Source organism: Artemia franciscana, chromosome 12, assembly GCF_032884065.1.
Source record: "Artemia franciscana chromosome 12, ASM3288406v1, whole genome shotgun sequence".
Taxonomy (NCBI): domain Eukaryota; kingdom Metazoa; phylum Arthropoda; class Branchiopoda; order Anostraca; family Artemiidae; genus Artemia; species Artemia franciscana.
Window position 1 is genome coordinate 12499531 of NC_088874.1, and position 20872 is coordinate 12520402.

At 35.9% G+C, this 20872-nt stretch overlaps 1 protein-coding gene across 3 annotated transcripts in view; it reads right to left on the bottom strand.

The window, feature by feature from the left end:
• LOC136033701 (adenosine deaminase-like protein) overlaps window positions 1-20872 on the bottom strand; it is a 29152-nt gene that overhangs the window by 2889 nt on the left and 5391 nt on the right. For all 3 annotated transcript variants that reach the window (XM_065714554.1, XM_065714552.1, XM_065714553.1), the window contains exons 2-5: window positions 18439-18581; window positions 11887-12075; window positions 9631-9874; window positions 7042-7278 (exon numbers count right to left, since the gene is read on the bottom strand). In XM_065714554.1, the coding sequence (XP_065570626.1) occupies window positions 7042-7278; window positions 9631-9874; window positions 11887-12075; window positions 18439-18581 (813 nt within the window). The remainder of the gene's footprint in view (window positions 1-7041; window positions 7279-9630; window positions 9875-11886; window positions 12076-18438; window positions 18582-20872) is intronic.

A 20872-nucleotide genomic window follows, 5' to 3' on the forward strand; every position in this document is an offset into this window, starting at 1 on the left:
AAGAGCCAAGAGCTCATTTGGGACTTGTGAGAAGGTCAGAACCTAAAGTTAAACTTTATAGCACAAGATCCTTCTAAATATCAAATTTCATTAAGATCTGGTCACCCTTTCGTAAGTTACAAATACCTCAATTTTCAAAATTACCTCCCCCCTCCCAATTCCACCAAAGAGAGCAGATCCGGTCCAGTTATGTCAGTCACGTATCTTAGACAGGTTTCTATTCTTCCCATCCAGTTTCATCCTGATCTCACCGCTTTAAGTATTTTCTAAGATTTCCAGTCCCCCCAACTGCCCCCCCCCCCAATTACGTTTGATCCGGTTGAGATTTAAAATAAGATATCAGAGTTACGAGGTCCTTCTAAATATGAAGTTTCATGAAGATCCGATCACTCCTTCGTAAGTTAAAAATACGTTATTTTTCTTATTTTTCAGAATTACCCCCCCCCCCCCGCAATTGAGCAGATCCGTTCCAATTATGTAAATTACGTATGCAAGACTTTTGCTTATTTTTCCAACCAAGTTTCATCCCAATCCCTCCAATCTAAGCGTTTCCCATCATTTTAGGTCTCCCCACCCCAAACTTCCCCCAATGTCACCAGATCCGGTCAGGATTTAAAATAAGAGCTTTGAGCCACGATATCCTTCTAAAAATCAAATTTCATGGAGATCCAATCACCCGTTCGTAAGTTAAAAATACCTCATTTTTTCTAATTTTTCAGAATTACCCCCCCCCCCAACTACCCAAAAGAGAGCGGATCCGTTCCGTTTATGTCAATCATCTATCTAGGACTTGTGTTTATTTTTCCCACCATGTTTCATCCCGATCCCTCCACTCTAAGTGTTTTCCAAGTTTTAGGGTCCCCCTCCCAACTCCCCGCCCCCATCACCAGATCTGGTCGGGATTTAAAATAAGAGCTCTAAGACACGATATCCTTCTAAACATCAAATTTCATTGAGATCCGATCACCCGTTCGTAAGTTGAAAATACCTCATTTTTCTAATTTTTAAGACTTACTCCCCCCCCCAACTACCCCAAAGAGAACAAATAAGTTCCGATTATGTCAATCATGTATCTGGGACTTGCGCTTATTTTTCCCATCAAGTTTCATCCCGATCCCTCTACTCTAAGTGTTTTCCAAGATTTTAGGTTTCCCCCCTCCAACTCCCCCCAATGTCATCAGACCCAGTCTGGATTTAAAATAAGAGCTCTGAGACACAATATCATTCCAAACATCAAATTTCATTAAGATCCAATCACCCGCTCATAAGTTAAAAATACTTCATTTTTTCTATTTTTCCGAATTAACCGGCCCCTACTCCCCCCTCCCCAGATGGTCAAATCGGGAAAACGACTATTTCTAATTTAATCTGGTCCGGTCCCTGATACGCTTGCCAAATTTCATCGTCCTAGCTTACCTGGAAGTGCCTAAAGTAGCAAAACCGGGACTTTAGGTTTTCCCCCTCCGACTCCCCCCAATGTCATCAGATCCGGTCGGGATTTAAAATAAGAGCTCTAAGACACAATATCATTCCAAACATCAAATTTCATTAAGATCCAAATACCCACTGATAAGTTAAAAATACTTCATTTTTTCTATTTTTTGCGAATTAACCGGGCCCCCACTCCCCCCCAGATGGTCAAATCGGGAAAACGACTATTTCTAATTTAATCTGGTCCTGTCCCTGATACGCTTGCCAAATTTCATCGTCCTAGCTTACCTGGAAGTGCCTAAAGTAGCAAAACCGGGACAGACCGACAGACAGACCGACAGAATTGGCGACTGCTATATGTCACTTGGTTAATACCAAGTGCCATAAAAATTACACTAAGAATCAATACAACTATTTCGTTTTTCAAACGTTATTTGTCCTTGATAAGCTCCCCTTGGTCTCTCAAGTCAACCTGAAATACTTCAGATATACCCTTTCGAGAATATGGATTCAAATAGTGTCTGTTGATTTAGTTTCTTAATGCCCTTAGTCGTCCCTGAGACATGGCAGATATGCCTATTTGACAACCTGGATGAACTTAGTGAGTAATGATTTAGTTTAACATCCCCGTCAATATGTCCTGAAATTTTTAGCTTAATAATTTGGCCACTCCTGACACATTGCACATACGCAGTTTTGACAACCATGGTGCACATAGGGTCTTTGGATTTAGTTAAACATACCCTTCAACATCCTTAAAGTTTCAACATAATACTTAAAGCTATTCCTGAGGTATTGCAGATGCACACATCGCGTATTTGGCGATCCGAGTGCACAATATATTTTGAAGTATTGCCGATATGCCCTTTTGACAACATTTAGAACAGCATTACCCTCAACATGCCCTGAAAGTTTCAAGTTAATGCCCTTAGCTGTTCCTGATATATTGTGAATCTGTTCTTTTGACCACTTGTTTGCTTACCGTGTCTTTTTATTTACTTCAACATCCTCCCCCATCTTCCCCAGCATTCATTGGAAGTCTCGACTTAATACCCTAATCCGTTCCTGAAATATTTTAGATACCTCCATTTGACAACCTTGGACGTATATAATCTTTCAATTTAGTTAAAAGTTCCCTAAACATTCACTGGTAGTTTCAACTTGACACCTTTAGCTTTTAAGAGTATTGTCGATACGTCCTTTTGATAATCGAGATATAAGTAGTGTCTATTGATATTGCTCAACCTTCTCCTTCCCCACCCTCAACATTCACTCATAGTTTCAACTTAATACCCGCAGCTGTTCCTGAAATATTACACATACGTTCTTTTGGCAATCTAGCTGCACGTACCGTCATTTGATTTAGGGCAACGCCACCCTCAACATACCCTGAAAGTTTTAGCTTAACACCCTTAGCCGTCCTTGAAACATCGGAGACACTCCCTTTTGACAACCTGGATGGACATAAGGTGTTGTGATTTATTTCAACCTGCCCTGAAAGAATGCATTTAGTTGTTCCCCAGATATTGCAGATACGCCCTGTTGACAACCAGGATATGTTCTCTGAGGCCAACCTGACTTTTATAAATAATAATGATAGATGGTAATAAGCTTACCTAAGCTATGGATGTCAGATGATTGATTTTTCTAACGATAATTTCGACGGGACCTGTCCTGTTCATCATCAGGTTAAATTCAAATTTCTTGCCAGAAAGTAAAATCACTAAATAAATAAAACTAAAAACATTGAACAAAACTAATAATGAGCTGAAACTGGCACTATTGTTGTGCCATGGGCCGAATTTTGGTAGAGGCATTGATGGCTGATGTCCTAGTAGATCTTAAAGAGGTTGGGCCTGCAAGAAAGGGGTGGAGTTTTTTGTGAGTTTTCAATTTATAGGTGATGGGTTCCCAAATTTCACTAATGTGAAATTCATCATTGTCTTTATTGATGGCTGGTTTATTTTTAGCAATTTCCAAAGCTTCTCTGATTTTCTGCTTTAAGAGTTGTGGGACAGTAGCAATAAGTTGGGCCTGGCCAAACTTAATGGAGTGGGAAGGGTTTTCAGAGATATGATGGGCCAATGCAGAAAAATTATCTTCCTCCTTTAGCTTTGTCTTTTAAGGCAGGCATCAATGGAATCAGCATGTTCTTTTAATCGGTGATGTAGAGGTCTCATGGTACGACCTATATAGGTATCACCACAGCTGCAAGGAATCTCATGCCCCTGGTGGATCTGAAGTAATCTTATCCTTGCCTTGTTCAAGAAGGAGGAGATAGTCTTTCCAGAGGGAAAAAACACCTTAAAGCCAAGCTTAGTGAGTTTGGAGCTTAAAATGTCAGTAATGCCCTTGATATAAGATAATGACAAAAAGGGTTTATCATCTTCTTTCTTAGGAGCAGAACTCTTGGTAATTCCACTCATCTTTCTCCTGGAAATAACCTTGTCAATGACTTTTTGGGGGTATCCATTACCTATCAGAACATCTCTTATATAATCAAGTTCAGCCTTCAGCTCAAAATCAGAGGAGTACACCAGAAATGCTCTATCAACCAAAGAATAGACTACAGGATTTTTTACTATAGGGTGGTTATAGGAATCATATCTCAGATATCTATCACTATGAGTTGGCTTTCTATACACGCTCAAGTCCAACCTAGTCTCTCGTTTTGTAATGAGAACATCTAAGAAGGGTAAATTGCGGTTATTTTCAAGTTCAATGGTGAACTTAATATCTGGGTCCTGCTGGTTAAAAATATTGAGAAAGGATCTTAATTTGCCTTGTGCCCCTTTCCAAATTATTAAGCAATCGTCTACATATCTCATTATTAGTGTTGTTCAGTGTTTCTAGTTTTATTTATTTAGTGATTTCACTTGTTTAGTGATTATGAAGAGGTGTTAATTATTAACACCTCTGTTATTTTTCACAAACTTCCGTACCAGGGAAGGGTTGATCTTGATTCGGGTGCTATTTTCTTTTATAATAGAAGCCCGGTGCTGAGCTAAACATTTTGCGAATTTGAGTTTCGTGTACAATCTGATTTTATTGACTGTGCCCTCTCTAGGCCTACCATTGTCACACCACAACTAAAACCAAAACTACGACCGACAGCAGGCTTCACTAAGCTCGGGGTTTTCGTTCCATCTTGGTATTTGTGTTCGAATACGAATTTTTCTAGCAGGTACAGCCATAGTTTCGGCCACTCTACATGCATACGATTTAACAGCAATAGGTATTAAGTGATAACTGCTTGTCAGTATTACCTATGCCTGAGCTAGTCTGCAATAAGTGATAAGGCACTTCTCTGTTCTGGGGCTATTAACGTCACTAAGATTACAGTTCATATCCATTGGAACGATAACAGTAAGGCCTTTTTTCTGTGCCTCTTACATAGCATTTGCATTCTTATCGCAAACTATGCTGAACTTCTGCTCTGAGCACAAGCCACGGTAATCAGTAGGCATATATGTTGAAAACACAGCAGAGTTGAGCCAACAGAAAGAAATCAGAAGACGAAATTGGTTTGGGCATAAGTTCGGCACGAACAAGTAGAGCCATACTGCCAGAGGGTCTTCCTCTCCCATTCGACCACCCAGGCACACAAAATACTTCAATCCAACCATCAAGTTGCAGCAAGGATAGTCCCTCCTTCGATAAGAAATGCTCCTGTAGCCAAAGTACATCACAATCCGCCGTGAACTGACATAAAAGAGGATTTTTATTGATTACTGCACCATTTATATTCCAAGAATTAATTCTTAAAGTGCGACTCATTTTAATAGTTTCTGAGCTACAGGACGCTTATACGCGTAGCACGGGTGGTCAGTTATACTACATAGTGCACACTTCAGGGCTAGCTGACAAGGACTTTAGAGTTCTTGTGTGAACCTGCACACTGAAAGCATTTATCTGGATTAACACAGTTAGCGGAAGTGCGACAAAATGCTTGACATCAATAGCACTGACAGGACAGGAACTTATATTCTGCAACAGGAAGCCGCTCGTAGCCAATTTTAGGAGGACTGTCTATCGCCTTTTGTAGGTGTTCTCTAGTTTCGAACTTTAAGCGGAAAGATCTGAATGCTTTTCCGAATTCAGATCTGAAATTTACGATGCATTTGTAACACTTCTGTAAACAACTGTGTATGTCAGCAGTCGACGTTGCTAGAGGAGTACGCCGAATAATGCCAAAATGTGAACTTGGTTTTACTTTCGCGTCTGTACCTTGATTAGAGTTAGCAATGGCTTCCACAAGTGCCGCTGAGTCAGTTTTATTAGACATGATGACACACAATTCATCCTTCCACGGCTTCAGAGTAACAATACTTGAACTAGAATTGTCAGCTAAAGAGTCTAGAAAAATCTTGTGGGAATTTGGACTGTCAAGATTTTTCGGGGGATTCTTGATGACCACAGCATAAGTAGGCTTTTCAGTCCCTATTACGGAGCAGAATGCCGAGGGATAGTCTTAATACTCTGTTGTTCGGCAAAACTTTTAAATTCCTTTTAAAATTCATTTAACTTGCGAGTCAGTGTGGCGGTAGTTTCACGAGGAACCACAGGGAATTGATCCGGTTCAAATGTGACAAATCGGGACAGACACCTTTTTCTCGTCACACAAATCCAATGCTCGCACAATATCTATGATGTTGTCGCTAACTGTCTGTGGATCCGTAGGTCTTGTAGACATTGCGAAAGCCCACAATATTTTCTTAGCCTCAACAATTTCTCCCCCCTTATAGGTACACGATTTTAGTGATGGAGTCTGTTGCACGTCCCATGTCTTGCTCGGAAAATAAAGTTCAATACTTCATTCAATACAAGTTTCTCGCTTTCCATTTCGCTAAGGGAAGGGAATATGCAAGGAAAGCGTATTTCTTTGCTACCTTATCGCCATAATTTAAGGGAGACACCACTCCCGGCAGATACGACGGCCCTTGCGACAAAAAATCCCTCTTCTGCTCACTTATAAGTAAAATTGACAAAAACGGTTCAACAATAATAATTAGGTCAAGTCAGGAACTATAATCCCTTGCCAAATATTGGGAAACCTTCTACTTCACTGAGATTAGATTACGAAAATTACTAATTTAAAGATGTTCGTAAAATATCGGTTTCTAAACAGGTGTGATTGCTTTGAACTCTGAAATATAGTCCGATTAGTTTATATGTTGACACTTTGAAAACATGTCCTGAAAGCTTTAACTCAATACCCTTAGCTGTTTCTAAGATATTGCAGATACACCGTTTTACATGTGGAAATGTCAAATTATCATAATCTGTTACGACAAAACTAACATTCTTTTGGCGTGTTAAAATCTGAGAACCCTTTCAAGTTAGATTTGTGTCGATCTGAATATTTAATTATCGAATATTGTACGTTATAAAAAGATCTAGATACTCAACATCCAGTAAAGATAATCGATCTTTAAGTCTTTTGTATTTGTTAAGAATATTATGTCACCCTTTCTTAGTCTTCATGGTTACTTTTTCGGTGATTGTCAGCAACATTCAAGCGATACCGCACCGTTATTGCAATTTTTAAGCCATTTGAAAACCAAATACATTATTATAAGTAATAATTAAATAAAGATAATAAATACTTACACAAATTGTGAAAGGAAGTTCCTCACTAATTAACACGCCAAGGTGATGGTCTTCAAATGAATCAACTGTACCACCCTTTAAGTTCGACGTTAGGCAGACTTCCAGGGGAATACGCTTTTCTTGAAGTAGGACCATTAATCGAGGATTTTGACACTTAAGAGGAGGTATAAAAGTCCCGTGACCAATTCTCTCTGGCTCGAATTTAAGAACATCTTCTGTTTCCTCATCGTTGTGCACCTTTTGAATTGAAAATTATGCTTCAGATACAAGGGTGAATATTCGAACTTAATTAATTGAATCAGTTGAATTTAATCAATTGCTTCTTTCCTGTTCCTTTCTTTTCAGCTAAATGCTGAAAATGATCGTTTTTTATTAAAGACTTTGAAGTCAGAATGTTTTGTGCGATTAAAATTTGTATTGAAACAATGGTATTACCAAGTTAATCAAAAAAGAATTTATTTTCATTGAAAAGAAAAATAATATTTTTTTTTTTTAGGAAGAAAGGGACTAATAGTAATTTATCGACGCGGTGAATTTGGATTCAAATAGGGTCAATTAGGGAGCTGAAATCATTAGTCGAAAAAGGCAGATTTAACCCTATAAAACATCCAATATCCAGATAAGTAATTAGCAATATTGGCAAACATCTCCCATGTGACTACTTATTAATTAAATTGTAAATTTTCATTCAAAAACTTAGGTGAACATAGTCCAGTCAAATAATTGATTGGACCTTAACTAATAACCTTAAATAATTTTTCCCCTGTCATTTTTCCCTCTTTTTTTAGGGGAAGTCAATGCTTGAATGAAAAAAAAAAATAATCAAGGCTGGGAAGTACATAACCCAAAAAAACGAATATTTTTAGGAATTTTCTTGAGGAAGAAAACTTTTTTTTTTACTTTTTGTACTTTGAAACGCAAAAGGACTAATAGAACAGTATCCCCATGGTGGTGTTGAACTGTAATATCGTCATTCAAGAAGCTTACATATACCACCATTTCAAAAAGTTACTTAACTCATATAACGTCAAATATTCAATTGATAGATTGGTACATATCTTTCGTGAGTTCTAATTCTGTTACGTAATGAATAAATTACGTTAGCGACTTTGCAGCAGCTTATTCAGTCGAAATTTATATTATTGTTGCCTTGATGACGTAATTGACAGGTTTTGTAAGGCTTATTTTAAAAAAAGTAGCCGTAATACATTTCAAATTTATTTTGACAGGGAAAGAATTACATAGTTATTCATTATTTAAAATCGTCCAGGCTACAAAAATGACATTAATATTAAACTGTTGGTTAAATGCTTATTTTCGCAATTAATAAGAAATAATATTGATCTTGGTGTTAGTGACTACAATTTAGTAGGTTAATATTAATTACTAAGTTAACTTAAATAAGTTAACTCTTGCTATATTTGTTTAACAGATTACTTTACTAGCGACTTATTCAATATGTTTTTACCAAGTACTTATTATATGAAATGAATCTTAATACTGAAAGGAACGGTTTGAATTTGAATCAGTAACATCTTACGACAGCTAAATCTAAATTCATGAATAATCTTTGTGTTAATGTTTCAGATTGTAGTTCCAATTAGAACTATATAAGCTTTCATTTCGTTACATTTATTTAATACTATAAAATCTAACTGTAATGCAACGATATGCAACAAAAAACGAAAGAGAAGATTTATACCGGTGGATATTGCAGCCCCAAAAGCTGAGCTTGTAAAGGGCTTAATCACTACAACAACAATGCAAATGAGGGATAAACAACACCTAATATAAAATAGATGAATACATCAATTCATAACAGAAAAGTGGCAAAACTTACGGCAATATTCAAAAATACGGATAAAGATCAAAATACGTAATTTCTACTCCAGTTTAAAAAGCTACAAGTAGATTTAAATAGCATGGAAAAAACTTCTCACATGATATATCAGAGGGAAGAGCTTTCAGTCATAGCTACGTTCCCACACCTAATAAGAAACAGAAAAATAAGTTAACTGAAACGAAATTAATAGACAATTAATAAGAAGCAGAAAAACAAGTTAATTGAAACGAATTAATAAACAATTAGAATGTAGGCAATAAGAAGCAGAAAAATAAGTTAACTGAAACGAATTAATAAACAATTAGAATGTAGGCAATAAGAAGCAGAAAAATAAGTTAACTGAAACGAATTAATAGACAATTAGAATGTAGGCAATAAGAAGCAGAAAAATAAGTTAATTGAAACGAATTAATAAACAATTAGAATGTAGGCAATAAGAAGCAGAAAAATAAGTTAACTGAAACGAATTCATAGACAATTAGAATGTAGGCAATAAGAAGCAGAAAAATAAGTTAACTGAGACAAATTAATAGACAATTAGAATATAGGCAATAGGAAGCAGAAGAATAAGTTAACTGAAACGAATTAATAGACAATTAGAATGTAGGCAATAAGAAGCAGAAGAATAAGTTAACTGAAACGAATTAATAGACAATTAGAATGTAGGCAATAAGAAGCAGAAGAAAAAGTTAACTGAAACGAATTAATAGACAATTAGAATATAGGCAAATAATGGACAAAAGTACCTCTGCAGCGTGAATGGATATTTTCATTCCAGCAGCCCGTGCTTCTGACAGGAGGTCAAAAAAATCTCGAGCTTTGGATCCTCTCATATTGCCACTCATGTCCATACCAACTACGACGTCTTTATGTTTCTTGTGATACTTGATCGCAAGGCTCGTTATTTCCTTTGCCATTTCCACACCTTTGCTTCGGTCAATTGATACCAAAAACTTCACAACTATTGAAGGCTCATCTAACGAAGACTCTCTAAGAGAAACATTGTAATATCAGAAATTAGCGTCAATGATCGTAACCCGGACACAACCATATTTCGAACACGACCAATTCAGACTGCAACTAAAAATTAATTTAATAGCAGCACTGGTCAATGAATGTTGAGAGTTTACTCGCACGATTTTTTTTTACCTATGAAGTAATAGTGTCTTAACAGTGTCTCTTTGTAATAGTAATATAAGTAATATTATATTATAATAATAGTAATATTATAATAATAGTATTATTAGTAATATTAGTAGTGTCTTTTGGTAATTAGTAATAGTGTTTAATAAAGTTAATAGTATCAATTGAGTAATCAAGAGATTGGAGGACCCAAAGTGTTGTTCCTCCATATGTGTGGGAAAAAATATGCTCGGAGTTTTTCCATATTGGTACATAAAAATGATATCAACCTAAAATTATCCGCATCCTTCATGTCTCATCTCACACTTTCAACAACATACAACAAGGCAGTGGTATTTTTTTTTTTTTTTTTTTTTACCTAAGTATGCTTCAATGTGAAGTTATCGTTTTAAGTTATTAGGTGGAGTGGGTTCTCAGGTATATGTCTTATTTTTCTAGCAGACATATCTCTTGAAATCTCTTTTCGCTTGCCATCAGTGCCAATTAAGTAGTCACTCGATGATCAATTCTAGAACCTGCTATTTTATTTATGTCAATAACCTCATTTTTGCGTTTACAAAATGACAAACCTACAGTCTGCTTGCATGCAGGTCATCCCACAATCTCTAAGTCTGTAGCGAATGTTCGTCTTCAACGGATGCCGTTGCGGCTTTTGGTGATTATGATGCCTTTGTTACCTTTGATACAACTGGGCCTGAGGTTTGCTCAAATACAATCGATTGGTTTTATTGAGTATTATCTTTATTTATGTCAATTACTAAGCTCTTATTTAGGACTTCTCTTTTGTTTTTCTCGGGTGTTTCACGAGTTTCTCCTCATTTTTTTTTAAATTCATCTATAAAGTGTTCAATTAGCTGACCTGAAGATCGCTAAGTAAAACTTTAGGAATTCTTTTCGATAGAAATCTATCTTTCAAGCACCATATTCATTCGAAAATGAAACTTTAAACAAGTTTTTTATTCTAATAAACCTCAAACCTAATTTTTTTGGGAGGGGAGGGGGGAATTAATTTTTAGAATCATAGATCACTGTTTAAATCAGTCTTGCGTCCTTTCTATTCAAATCTATGGGTGCAACGCTTTTTGACTACTGAGGTCCCTGCGTCGGCCCTGCAGTGCATTGCTGCAGCATGATTCGATCTCTGGTTCCCGTATTACCAAGCTAAGGTCAAACCCACTGCACCACCACAGGACAATTAGGCTATATGGTACAGACTAATGGGTATTTTTGAATTTTCGCAAAAAGAAGTCGTTCACATTGTCGCTCTCTCCTAACCTGCGGTTGTCAAAAGCATGCAAATCAAATTCTATTTGTCGTATTTTGTCAACATTGCTGTCAACAACAATGGAAAGGAAACGAACCTCCATTGTATCACCCTTAGTAGGGTTACCACTGACACGAGAAAAAGTCGTTATGCAAATCGTCTAAAATTCACTAGATAAGATAATGGTTTATTGGAAATAGGCATCACAAGCTGTAATAGGTTGGTATATATATGCATATATAATCGAGCTATTTTGGTTGTTTTCAAAAAAATTTTGAATTTCCATCACGTATTAATCCTTAGCTATCAGCAAAGATGAGAATAGATAACATAAATCTGTCATAAAAAGGGAACATAAGTGTCAGCATGCTGTCTAGACAAATTGAACGCGTGTGCTAATGGAATGAATTCAAGCCAAATGAGTGACTCCTCTATGGTGTTGACAGGACTCACAAGTCACATAATGCTCTACTTATGAACTGAATGCATTCTTTGACAGCGACAAAACATTTATTCCCTAACTAGAAAACACTTAAAGTCTCCGAATGCCTGATTAGCCTTTCTTTTACTTAGGACAATATGGAACATGTCTTACCTTATGGCGGAAACAATTGCTTCGACATACTGATCCATGGTCATATAGTCATTTGATCTGGGTGTGCTTCGTAGCTCAAGGTATTTTGTGTTTTCTTTTGCAAAGTCCTTAATAACAGCTTTGGTTGCAAACTTAATTAGTTCTGGGCGATCCGTAACTTCGTGAATGAGTTTAAATATCATAAAGCAGCTATAAGGATGTCAGTGTTAGAAAAAAATATTCTATTTAAATATCATAATGCAACAATAAGAATGTCAGTGTTAGAAAATATATCCTAACGATTTTAAAGTTACTTTGTGCCGCCAGATCAATTGGCAACATATTACCTAATAAGACGCCTGATGTAGCAAATATTTAGCCCATTGGGACTCGCCCCGTGACATGCAAACAACCCTCTTGGATTATGGTTATGGCCCATAAAGTGTTTACCAGGAGTTAGTCTATTTTCATAAATCAAAAATTAATAACGAGCTTTTGTAAATATATCATAGAAAAAATGAGTATAAATATTTAATCTATTTTCTAAATGCAAATAAACTGAAACAAAAAATATTTAGTCGAAGAAATTAAAATAATTGCAAGAAAAAATCACTGCTAGCGTCAGATTTGGACCCAAGATTCCCTGGTGACCAGTCGAGGTTACCAACTGTGGACCAACATGCACAACTAATGATCTTTTCAGAGCTTTTTATTATAAACTTTACCGGTCAATAAAAATGAAATAGCTTGCGTTGGAGAGGCTCTCAGTTTTGATGATTAAGTTAGTTGTGATACATATCTTCTCGGAAAATTCCTTTATTTTGTGAAGATATTTATACCATTACTCCCGACTATCGTTTTGCAGAAACTGATCCTTTACTACTGCTTCGGTCTTTCCACATCGGCTGGGGGATAAGGCGACAACAGTGCCTCTCCGTGACGACCTCTCTTGTGCTTTTGACCAAAGTTCTTCGAGCGACGGTCTCAACAGCGCAGCATCCTTCTCAAGGCATTTGCCTAGTGTTGCCTTCTGTCGCCCGTGTCTTCTGATGCCGGGAGGAACCCAACACCACACAGCATGGAGTAAAAATATAACGAATCCCTTAACAATATAATTTGGTACTCGTGTTATTTTGGCTTGAGAACGCCTATTCTAATAAAAGTTCTAGATTTTGTGTTTTGAAACAAGGCTGTTTACATGAGAGGGTGTGCTTCGATGATAACAATACATAAATTACATTAGAGCGAAAACAACAAAGGGAAATAGAAATGTATAACAGCTGTGACCTTCTCCAGCGAAACAACACTAATAGAGCAAAGAACCGCATTTATCCAGTAGATGAAACTAACACCCCCTCACGGTAAACTTTGACTAGTACTTCACTGAAACACTCTAGAGTGCAGCTAATAAGGTCAGATGGCAATGCCCAATTGCCTTTCATAATATTTAAATTGAAACCTTTATTGCCCAAAACAAATGCAAATAAACAAACCCTTTAATCCCTGGGGCATTGTGATTAAAAAAAAAGCTTAAATTTTTATTATATCGATCTTGGTTGAAATGTTCCTACATTATGTCAACGGCGATGACCTACTTACCAAATCCATCCAAGAGGAAAACTCATTTTATTGTTCATTGCTTACTCATTGCTTATTCAGTAGGGGCAACTCTGTCAGCCTTCTTATAAGTCAGCAAAAAACAAGGATGACAGAGAAAGTGGAATCAAAAATACATCTGTCCTGCTTGATAGAGATAGTCCAACCTCTCACAATGCTCCAATTCTCAGTTCCCTTGAAAGCTAACGTTTCCTGTTAAAAACTGTTTCCACAATCAGAAGGGATCTGTCAATCACTTGGGCGGCGGGAGGGGGGTAAAATACTCCCAGTCCCACATGTATCTGAAGTACCTCTCGCAAAATAAAATGTTGGCCTAAAGTTGCACTTTTCAGACTTCAGTTGCCCCCATACAACACAAGTTAAAAAACCCACTGACCTTTACCCTAACCCAATTTCTGCTAACATCAATTTGCTTTCTTGTAATAAGAAATTTTGTAAAGAAGCTTTTTTGAATTGTAAAATGTAAAGTACTATATATTAACAGTAAGCAATTTTGTTCTACATCAAAAACAAAACTTCCAGTAACCACAGATTTTGCTTTTGTAACTACATTTTTTTTCAAATAAAGTTTTTGGAAGTTTAAAGGGTAAAGTGTTTGAACATAAACTTTGAAAAAATGTTCTTTCACCTTGAAAAAACTTTTTGGAGCCTAACTGTTTCTAGCTGATGTTATTTTAACTTCAAGTCGATTGAAAAATATTTTCCATTTTCTTGTTCTATTCTGCTCAAAACAATGGACTTACACATCTATTCACCGTAAATGTTTTTTGCTTTTAAAATAATACTACCATTGAACATCCATAACCAAAGATATATTATCACATAATTTTTTTAAAGGTCAGTTTGACTAATTTTATGTCTTTTCTTTCTATGTGCATAGGAGTGCGATTAATATAGTTTGAAACTCTATTTTCTTGTCTGAGACAGCTCACAGCTTACATTTTAGCAGGTTAGGCTGTCATTAGCCATTCTTAATGTTTGAGGTAATTAACCTGCTTTATTTGAAGCGATTGTTGAAATTATAGGATATATCTTGACACTTTGTGTAACTTATAGTATTTATATAAATGGATTAACACTATCATAGATATCTTTGGCTGATTTGAACTACCCAAAAGACCTTTTATTCCAGTTTTAATGATTACTTTGCAAATCTTCAAAAAAGGAAGCAGTCTCCAAACCAGTCTCTGTATGTAAGAAAAAGAATTTGATATGGTCTTTTCACTTTTAAAACAGACTTCTTCTCGGGATTACAAAACAGAAGTTAAAAATGATCATAGTATTGGAATACAAATATACTTTAACTGTCACTATGAGATTTGTACAGGACATTATGATACATATATCCCTATAAATCAAATAAGCCAGGTCTGGAAATAGAAAAATAATCAAAGACAATCAAGTTGATTTGAACCTCTATGAGCACACAAAAAATCCAAAGGAGAAATACAACCAATGAAAAAAAAGACCAGAAAAGGAAATTTTAAAAAAAAAAATGCTTTTTATTTCAATTCAACAGCTCTTGAGTTTCAGGATTTGTTCTCAAAGAATTGGGATGAGGACCTCTCATCCCAATTCGAAGGGAGCGAGGACCTCGCTCCCTTCTCAATTCTCAGAGAATTGGGATGGGAGCGAGGGATGAGGAAGGGGTATCCCCCTTATGTACAAAACAATTTCTATTCGTTTTAAGTTTTTAATGTTGCTTCTCTTTTTTACTTGAAAAAAATAATTTCATTTCTGGCAATTTTCCTAATCATGCCAGGAAATTCCCTCCCCACGTACAATTCCCCCTGAGACTTTCCTCCCCACAGAAAATTCTTCGCGTGAGAAATCCCCACTGTGAAAAATTTCTATCAAGGAATTTTCATATATTTTCCAATAGCAAACACTATGTGTAAACAATGGGCAAATTGCATAACTTACAACTCTTTCCCCAGGGGCTACAGGGAGTCATACTATCCCCGAAGACATAGTTATTGGACTTCTCAACTATGCTTAACGGGAAATGAATATCTCAAATTTTTGGTCGGATGTTATTTGAAAAAATGGGCCATGAAAGGCGAACTAGTTGCTATCCAATCTTTGTAGTCACTCGGTACACAATTCCACACATTTTTAGATACGAGCATGAAACTTCTAATGTGGTGTCCTCGGATATGTTGGTTATGATGGTCTGATTTTCATTAAGATCACTTGACTTTTTGGGGGTGCTTTCCCCCTTTTTCAAAAATTTGGTACACTTTCTCAGGCTTGTAGCTTTTGATAGACAACATTAAACTTGATGAATTTATAAATTTGAAACCCAGTTCTTTTGATGTATTAATTGTTATAAAAATTCTCTTTTCAGAGTTTTGGTTACTTTTGGGCTGAAATGCTCCTTTGATGAACTTCTGCCTTTAAACTTCTAAACTTCTCCTTTGATAAAAATTCTGTGTTTTAACAGTTTTATCTAAGACTCTCTTAAATGTTGGGAGAACTGCCACCTTCCTTCTTTACTTTCGTACGACAATGTTTTGAGAATGATAAGAATAACAGAAAATTAGCTTACCTTAAGGTATTTCTTAGGAGGGGATGGTTTGAAATGTCGGGAACAAGTATTAAGGTAATGATTTTCATGTTTTCAATGGGATTAAGAACTTACAATTTTCATTTAAGTTCCGTAACTAAAGAACTATAGCTACATGACTTTTCTTCAATCAATGGTGAGTCAAATCCATCTGGATTTGTTTTCATTTATCACTCCAATATATTCGTCCTAACCAGGTGGTTAATGCATTAGAATTGAAATCCTTTGTCAGTGAGAACAAGGGGGTTTCAGTCCTGGTGTTGCTGGTTTTTGGGGTTGAAATGGGAGTCAGGGGGGTGATTCTGTAAGCTCAGCCAGAGTAGACCCATCTCTAAATGGGTAACCGGAGAAATCTGAGGAACATAAACAGAAAGAGTGTGAGAAAGCACAGGATGACTGACCCACCCCGATCGCAATTCCTGGCTTAAGGACCATGAAACGATCATCACCATCAACAGGAATAATGAGGTCCGGCGCTGTATTCTTTTCCTTACCTTTACTCTCAGATTTAGTTGGAAAAATTTCTCTATCAAACAGTTCGTGGTAACGAACTGTAGTAAGGAGCGACCCGGCTCAATAGTAAACGAAACTCTAAAAAACGGAATTTTGATGCTATAAGATACATCAAAAGAATCGGATTTTCATGCTGATCTTAAATATATAATTTTCATCAAATTTAATCTTTGTCATCAAAAGTTACAAGCCTGAGAAAATTTGTCTCATTTTGGAAAATAGGAGGAAACACCCCCCAAAAGTCATAGAATCTTAACGAAAATCACACCATTGCATTCAGCGTATGAGAGAACCCTATAGCTAATATCTACAAAAATGTGGAATTTCGTATTTTTTGCCAGAAGACAGATCACGGGTGCGTGTTTTTTTGTTTTTTTGTTTTCTTTTTTTTCCCAGGGGTCATCGTATCGACCAAGTGGTCCTAGAATGTCGCAAGAGGGCTCATTCTAACGGAAATGAAAAGTTCTAGTGCCCTTTTTAAGTGACCAAAAAAATTGGAGGGCACCTAGGCCCCCTCCCACGCTCATTTTTTACCCAAAGTCAACGGATCAAAATTTTGAGATAGCCATTTTGTTCCGCATAGTCGATAACCATAATAACTATGTCTTTGGGGATGACTTACACCCCCACAGTCCCTGGGGGAGCGGCTGCAAGTTACAAACTTTGACCAGTGTTTACATACAGTAATGGTTATTGGGAAGCGTACAGGCGTTTTCAGTGGGATTTTTTTGGTTTGGGGCTGAGGGGAGGGGGCTATGTGGGAGGATCTTTCCTTGGAGGAATATGTCATGGGGGAAGAGAAATTCAATGAAAAGGGCGCGGGAATTTCTAGCATTACTATAAAAAAAAACAATGAAAAAATAAACATGAAAAAGTTTTTTTTCAATTGAAAGTAAGGAGTAGCAGTAAAACTTCAAACGAACAGCGATTATTACGCATACGAGGGGTTCTAAAAATACTTTAGCATAAAGAGCGAGGTATTTAGGAGAAGATAAATACCTCGCTCTTTATGCTAAAGTATTTTTAGTAATTTAAACTATTTATTCTAAGCCTTTCTGATTCAGGGGTTACTCTTAAAGAATTGGGACAAAACTTAAGATTTAGTGTAAAGAGCGAGGTATTAACGAGGGGACAGACCCCCTCATATACATAATAAAAATATAAGAATATAAAAGTTTGTTACGTAAGTTAATTCTTAAGTTACGTACATTTTCTACTAATAAAAACGTTCGTTAAAAATTAAAAGTTTTAGTTGCCTTTTTAAGTAACTGAAAAATTGGAGGGCAACAGGGCTCCTTCCCCACCCCTTATTTCTCAAAATCGTCTGATCAAAACTAAGAGAAAGCCATTTAGCCAAAAAAAGAATTAATATGCAAATTTCATTTTAATAATTTATGTGTGGAGAGCCAAAATCAAACATGCATTAATTCAAAAACGTTCAGAAATTAAATAAAAAAAAAAACTAGTTTTTTTAACTGAAAGTAAGGAGCGACATTAAAACTTAAAACGAACAGAAATTACTCCGTATATGAAATGGGTTGTCCTCTCTGCAATCCCTCGCTCTTTACGCTAAAGTTTGACTCTTCGCCACAGTTCTACTTTTTAAAACAATTAAAAACTTTAGCGTAAAGAGCGAGGGATTGCAGAGGGGACAACCCATTTCATATACGGAGTAATTTCTGTTCGTTTTAAGTTTTAATGTCGCTCCTTACTTTCAGTTAAAAAAACTAGTTTTTTATATTTAATTTATTATAGAAGCTCAACTTAATTGTTTAGCTTCTCTAGTTAGCTCTTAATTTAACTATTAAAAATTGATTTTTATATAAGAATTTACAAGTCTTAATAAAAGTATGAGTTAGTAGCAGAACTTGCCTTACTCTTCAAGGGTTTTTTGTTCATTCTCTCCAATCAACAACATGTCATCAGCATTTCGAATCATATCCATACTGTCAGGTTTCATTGAAGCCAGGATATTTATCGTTTCTTTTGACAAGGAGCCATTAAGGTGAGCATGAAGCTCCTAGAAAGACAGTGATAGCATTTAGTGATAGTCATGCAGGCTGGCCTTCCAGTTCTAATTTTCATAAAGAGTTTACAATCAGGAAGAGGACAACTGATGAGAATTTGTTGAACAAACAATGGAAAAAATCTCTTCTCCTCAAACAATTTGCAGGAAAAGTTCTAGGATTCCATAAAAACACAGACTTGAAAACAATAAGGATTTTTACATTGTTTTGATCAATTCAAGAGGAGCTCTATCTTATTAACGAGTGGGAAAAAATCTTTCTGTACTGTTTTTACATCCACAAATGCGTTAACAGCATATAACATTATAGGAATACAAAACATTCTAGACATTTTACAACATTTTAGAAGCATAAAACTTGAAACCAAAACACAAACTAGAAACTTTCACATCATGTCCATTCCTTTGTGCTTAAGGATTAAGAATGTTCTTAAAAGACATGGGTGTTACCTAATATGCCCATCCCAATCGTAAGAAAATCACCAGAATAAAAAAAAAACTTTGAGCAATTGCAGTTTGAAACTATGGGGTTGCAGGGAAAATGATAAGCAAATATTTTGTTTTAGAAAGGGATAAAAAAATTAGACTTCTAGTGATTTGACTGGCTTCACCCATCAATACAGTAGGACAGTTAAACACAGATGGTGAATTTTGCCCAGAGCATTTTTTTATGGTGGCTCCATTTATGATCCTGAAAAAGTAATATTACAATAAATGCACTAAATAAACTTAAACACTTGGCCTTATAAACCAGCCCAAAGGGAAAGTATGACTAGTTATCAATTACAAAATTTCAACTTAAGTTTTTCTGGACAGATGTTTAATTATAAACTTATTAGATGGTTATTAATGGACTAGCTTGTAAAACTGAACTAAAAATGGATCATTAGGAAACAGTACCTCAATTACATAACCAGGAGACTATTTCAAACAGATAACATGTCCCAATGGAAGACAGGTGAATACCGAATTAGATAGACTTGTAAAGAAAAGAGGCTATTACAGAAAGTAAAGTTGAAAGCAAGCCCAAGAGTAGGTGGCTTCACAGAGATTTATTGTTTTTAGATACATTTCAACTGTACATCTAAATCAAGTGTTTAACAAAATTTGACCTCTGAACCAAGATCATATACAAATTTAACTTAATTATGTGCCTAAATTTTCATTCACTAGGAACAGTTGAAAGTGCAGCTATAAATAATTTTCTGTAGTATGGGGGATGGTTCTCTATTTTTCCAAAAATATCTAGACTTTTCACAACAACACTAAATGTCAATACCTCGGATAACCAATACCAACTACTAGTATAACTACTAACAACTCACCACAGCACCAAGCCTTCTGAGGCCAACACAGCTACACAAGCTCCCCCTCCATCCCAATCTATTCAAAGCCTCCCTCTTTACACCCTCCCAGGAAGTTCCCATTTTCTTTCAATCTTTCTTTATGCCATCCTCCCATCCCAGACGAGGAAGCCCTGCTTTCCGTTCAGACCTAGATGGCTGGCTGAAAAGGACAATCTTCGGCAATCCACCATCCTTCATCCACGGAACATGCCCTAGCCATCTCAACCTTTCTTTCATTATAGCCCTAGAAAGTGGGATTAAACCACATTTTTTGTACAGCCTACTGCTTGAAATACGGTCAGTCAGCCGGGTAACCAATACTAAGGTTAACAATAACCTTGACATTGATCAGTTCAAAAACTTTTTCCACAAAATTAGTTCTTTAATGGAAAAGTAAAGAACTACATTAAACCAAAAATGAGCAAGAATCAAATCAAATAATCTATCAAGCGTAAAACTACCACAAATCAGCATCAATAAATACATGAAACCCCAAAAAAGGAACAGAAATTACAATGAATAACAATGAATACAATGAATAAGTCAAACTCAAAACGAGCAGAAATTAACATGACTAGGGCTCAAAACCCCTATGCCATCCTTAAAATGTTAATAATATTTGATTTATTACAGTTATAAAAGTGAAATCATTTGAAATTAAATTTTTTTAGAAAAGTGCAAATCATGTTCTGGCCTTGGGATGGCAAAGGGGTTTTCGACCTACTCATGTTAATTTCAGCTCGTTTTGAGTTTGACTTGGTTTTTTATTGTAATTTCTGTTCGTTTTGGATTTCATTTATTTATCAATGCTGATTTGTGGCAGTTTTACACTTGATATATTATTTGATTTGGTTGCTTTCATATCAATTTCAATCTTAAAAAGGGTACTATAACTTCTATTTTCAAATTAAATGAGATCCATCTGAATTTTACACAGCC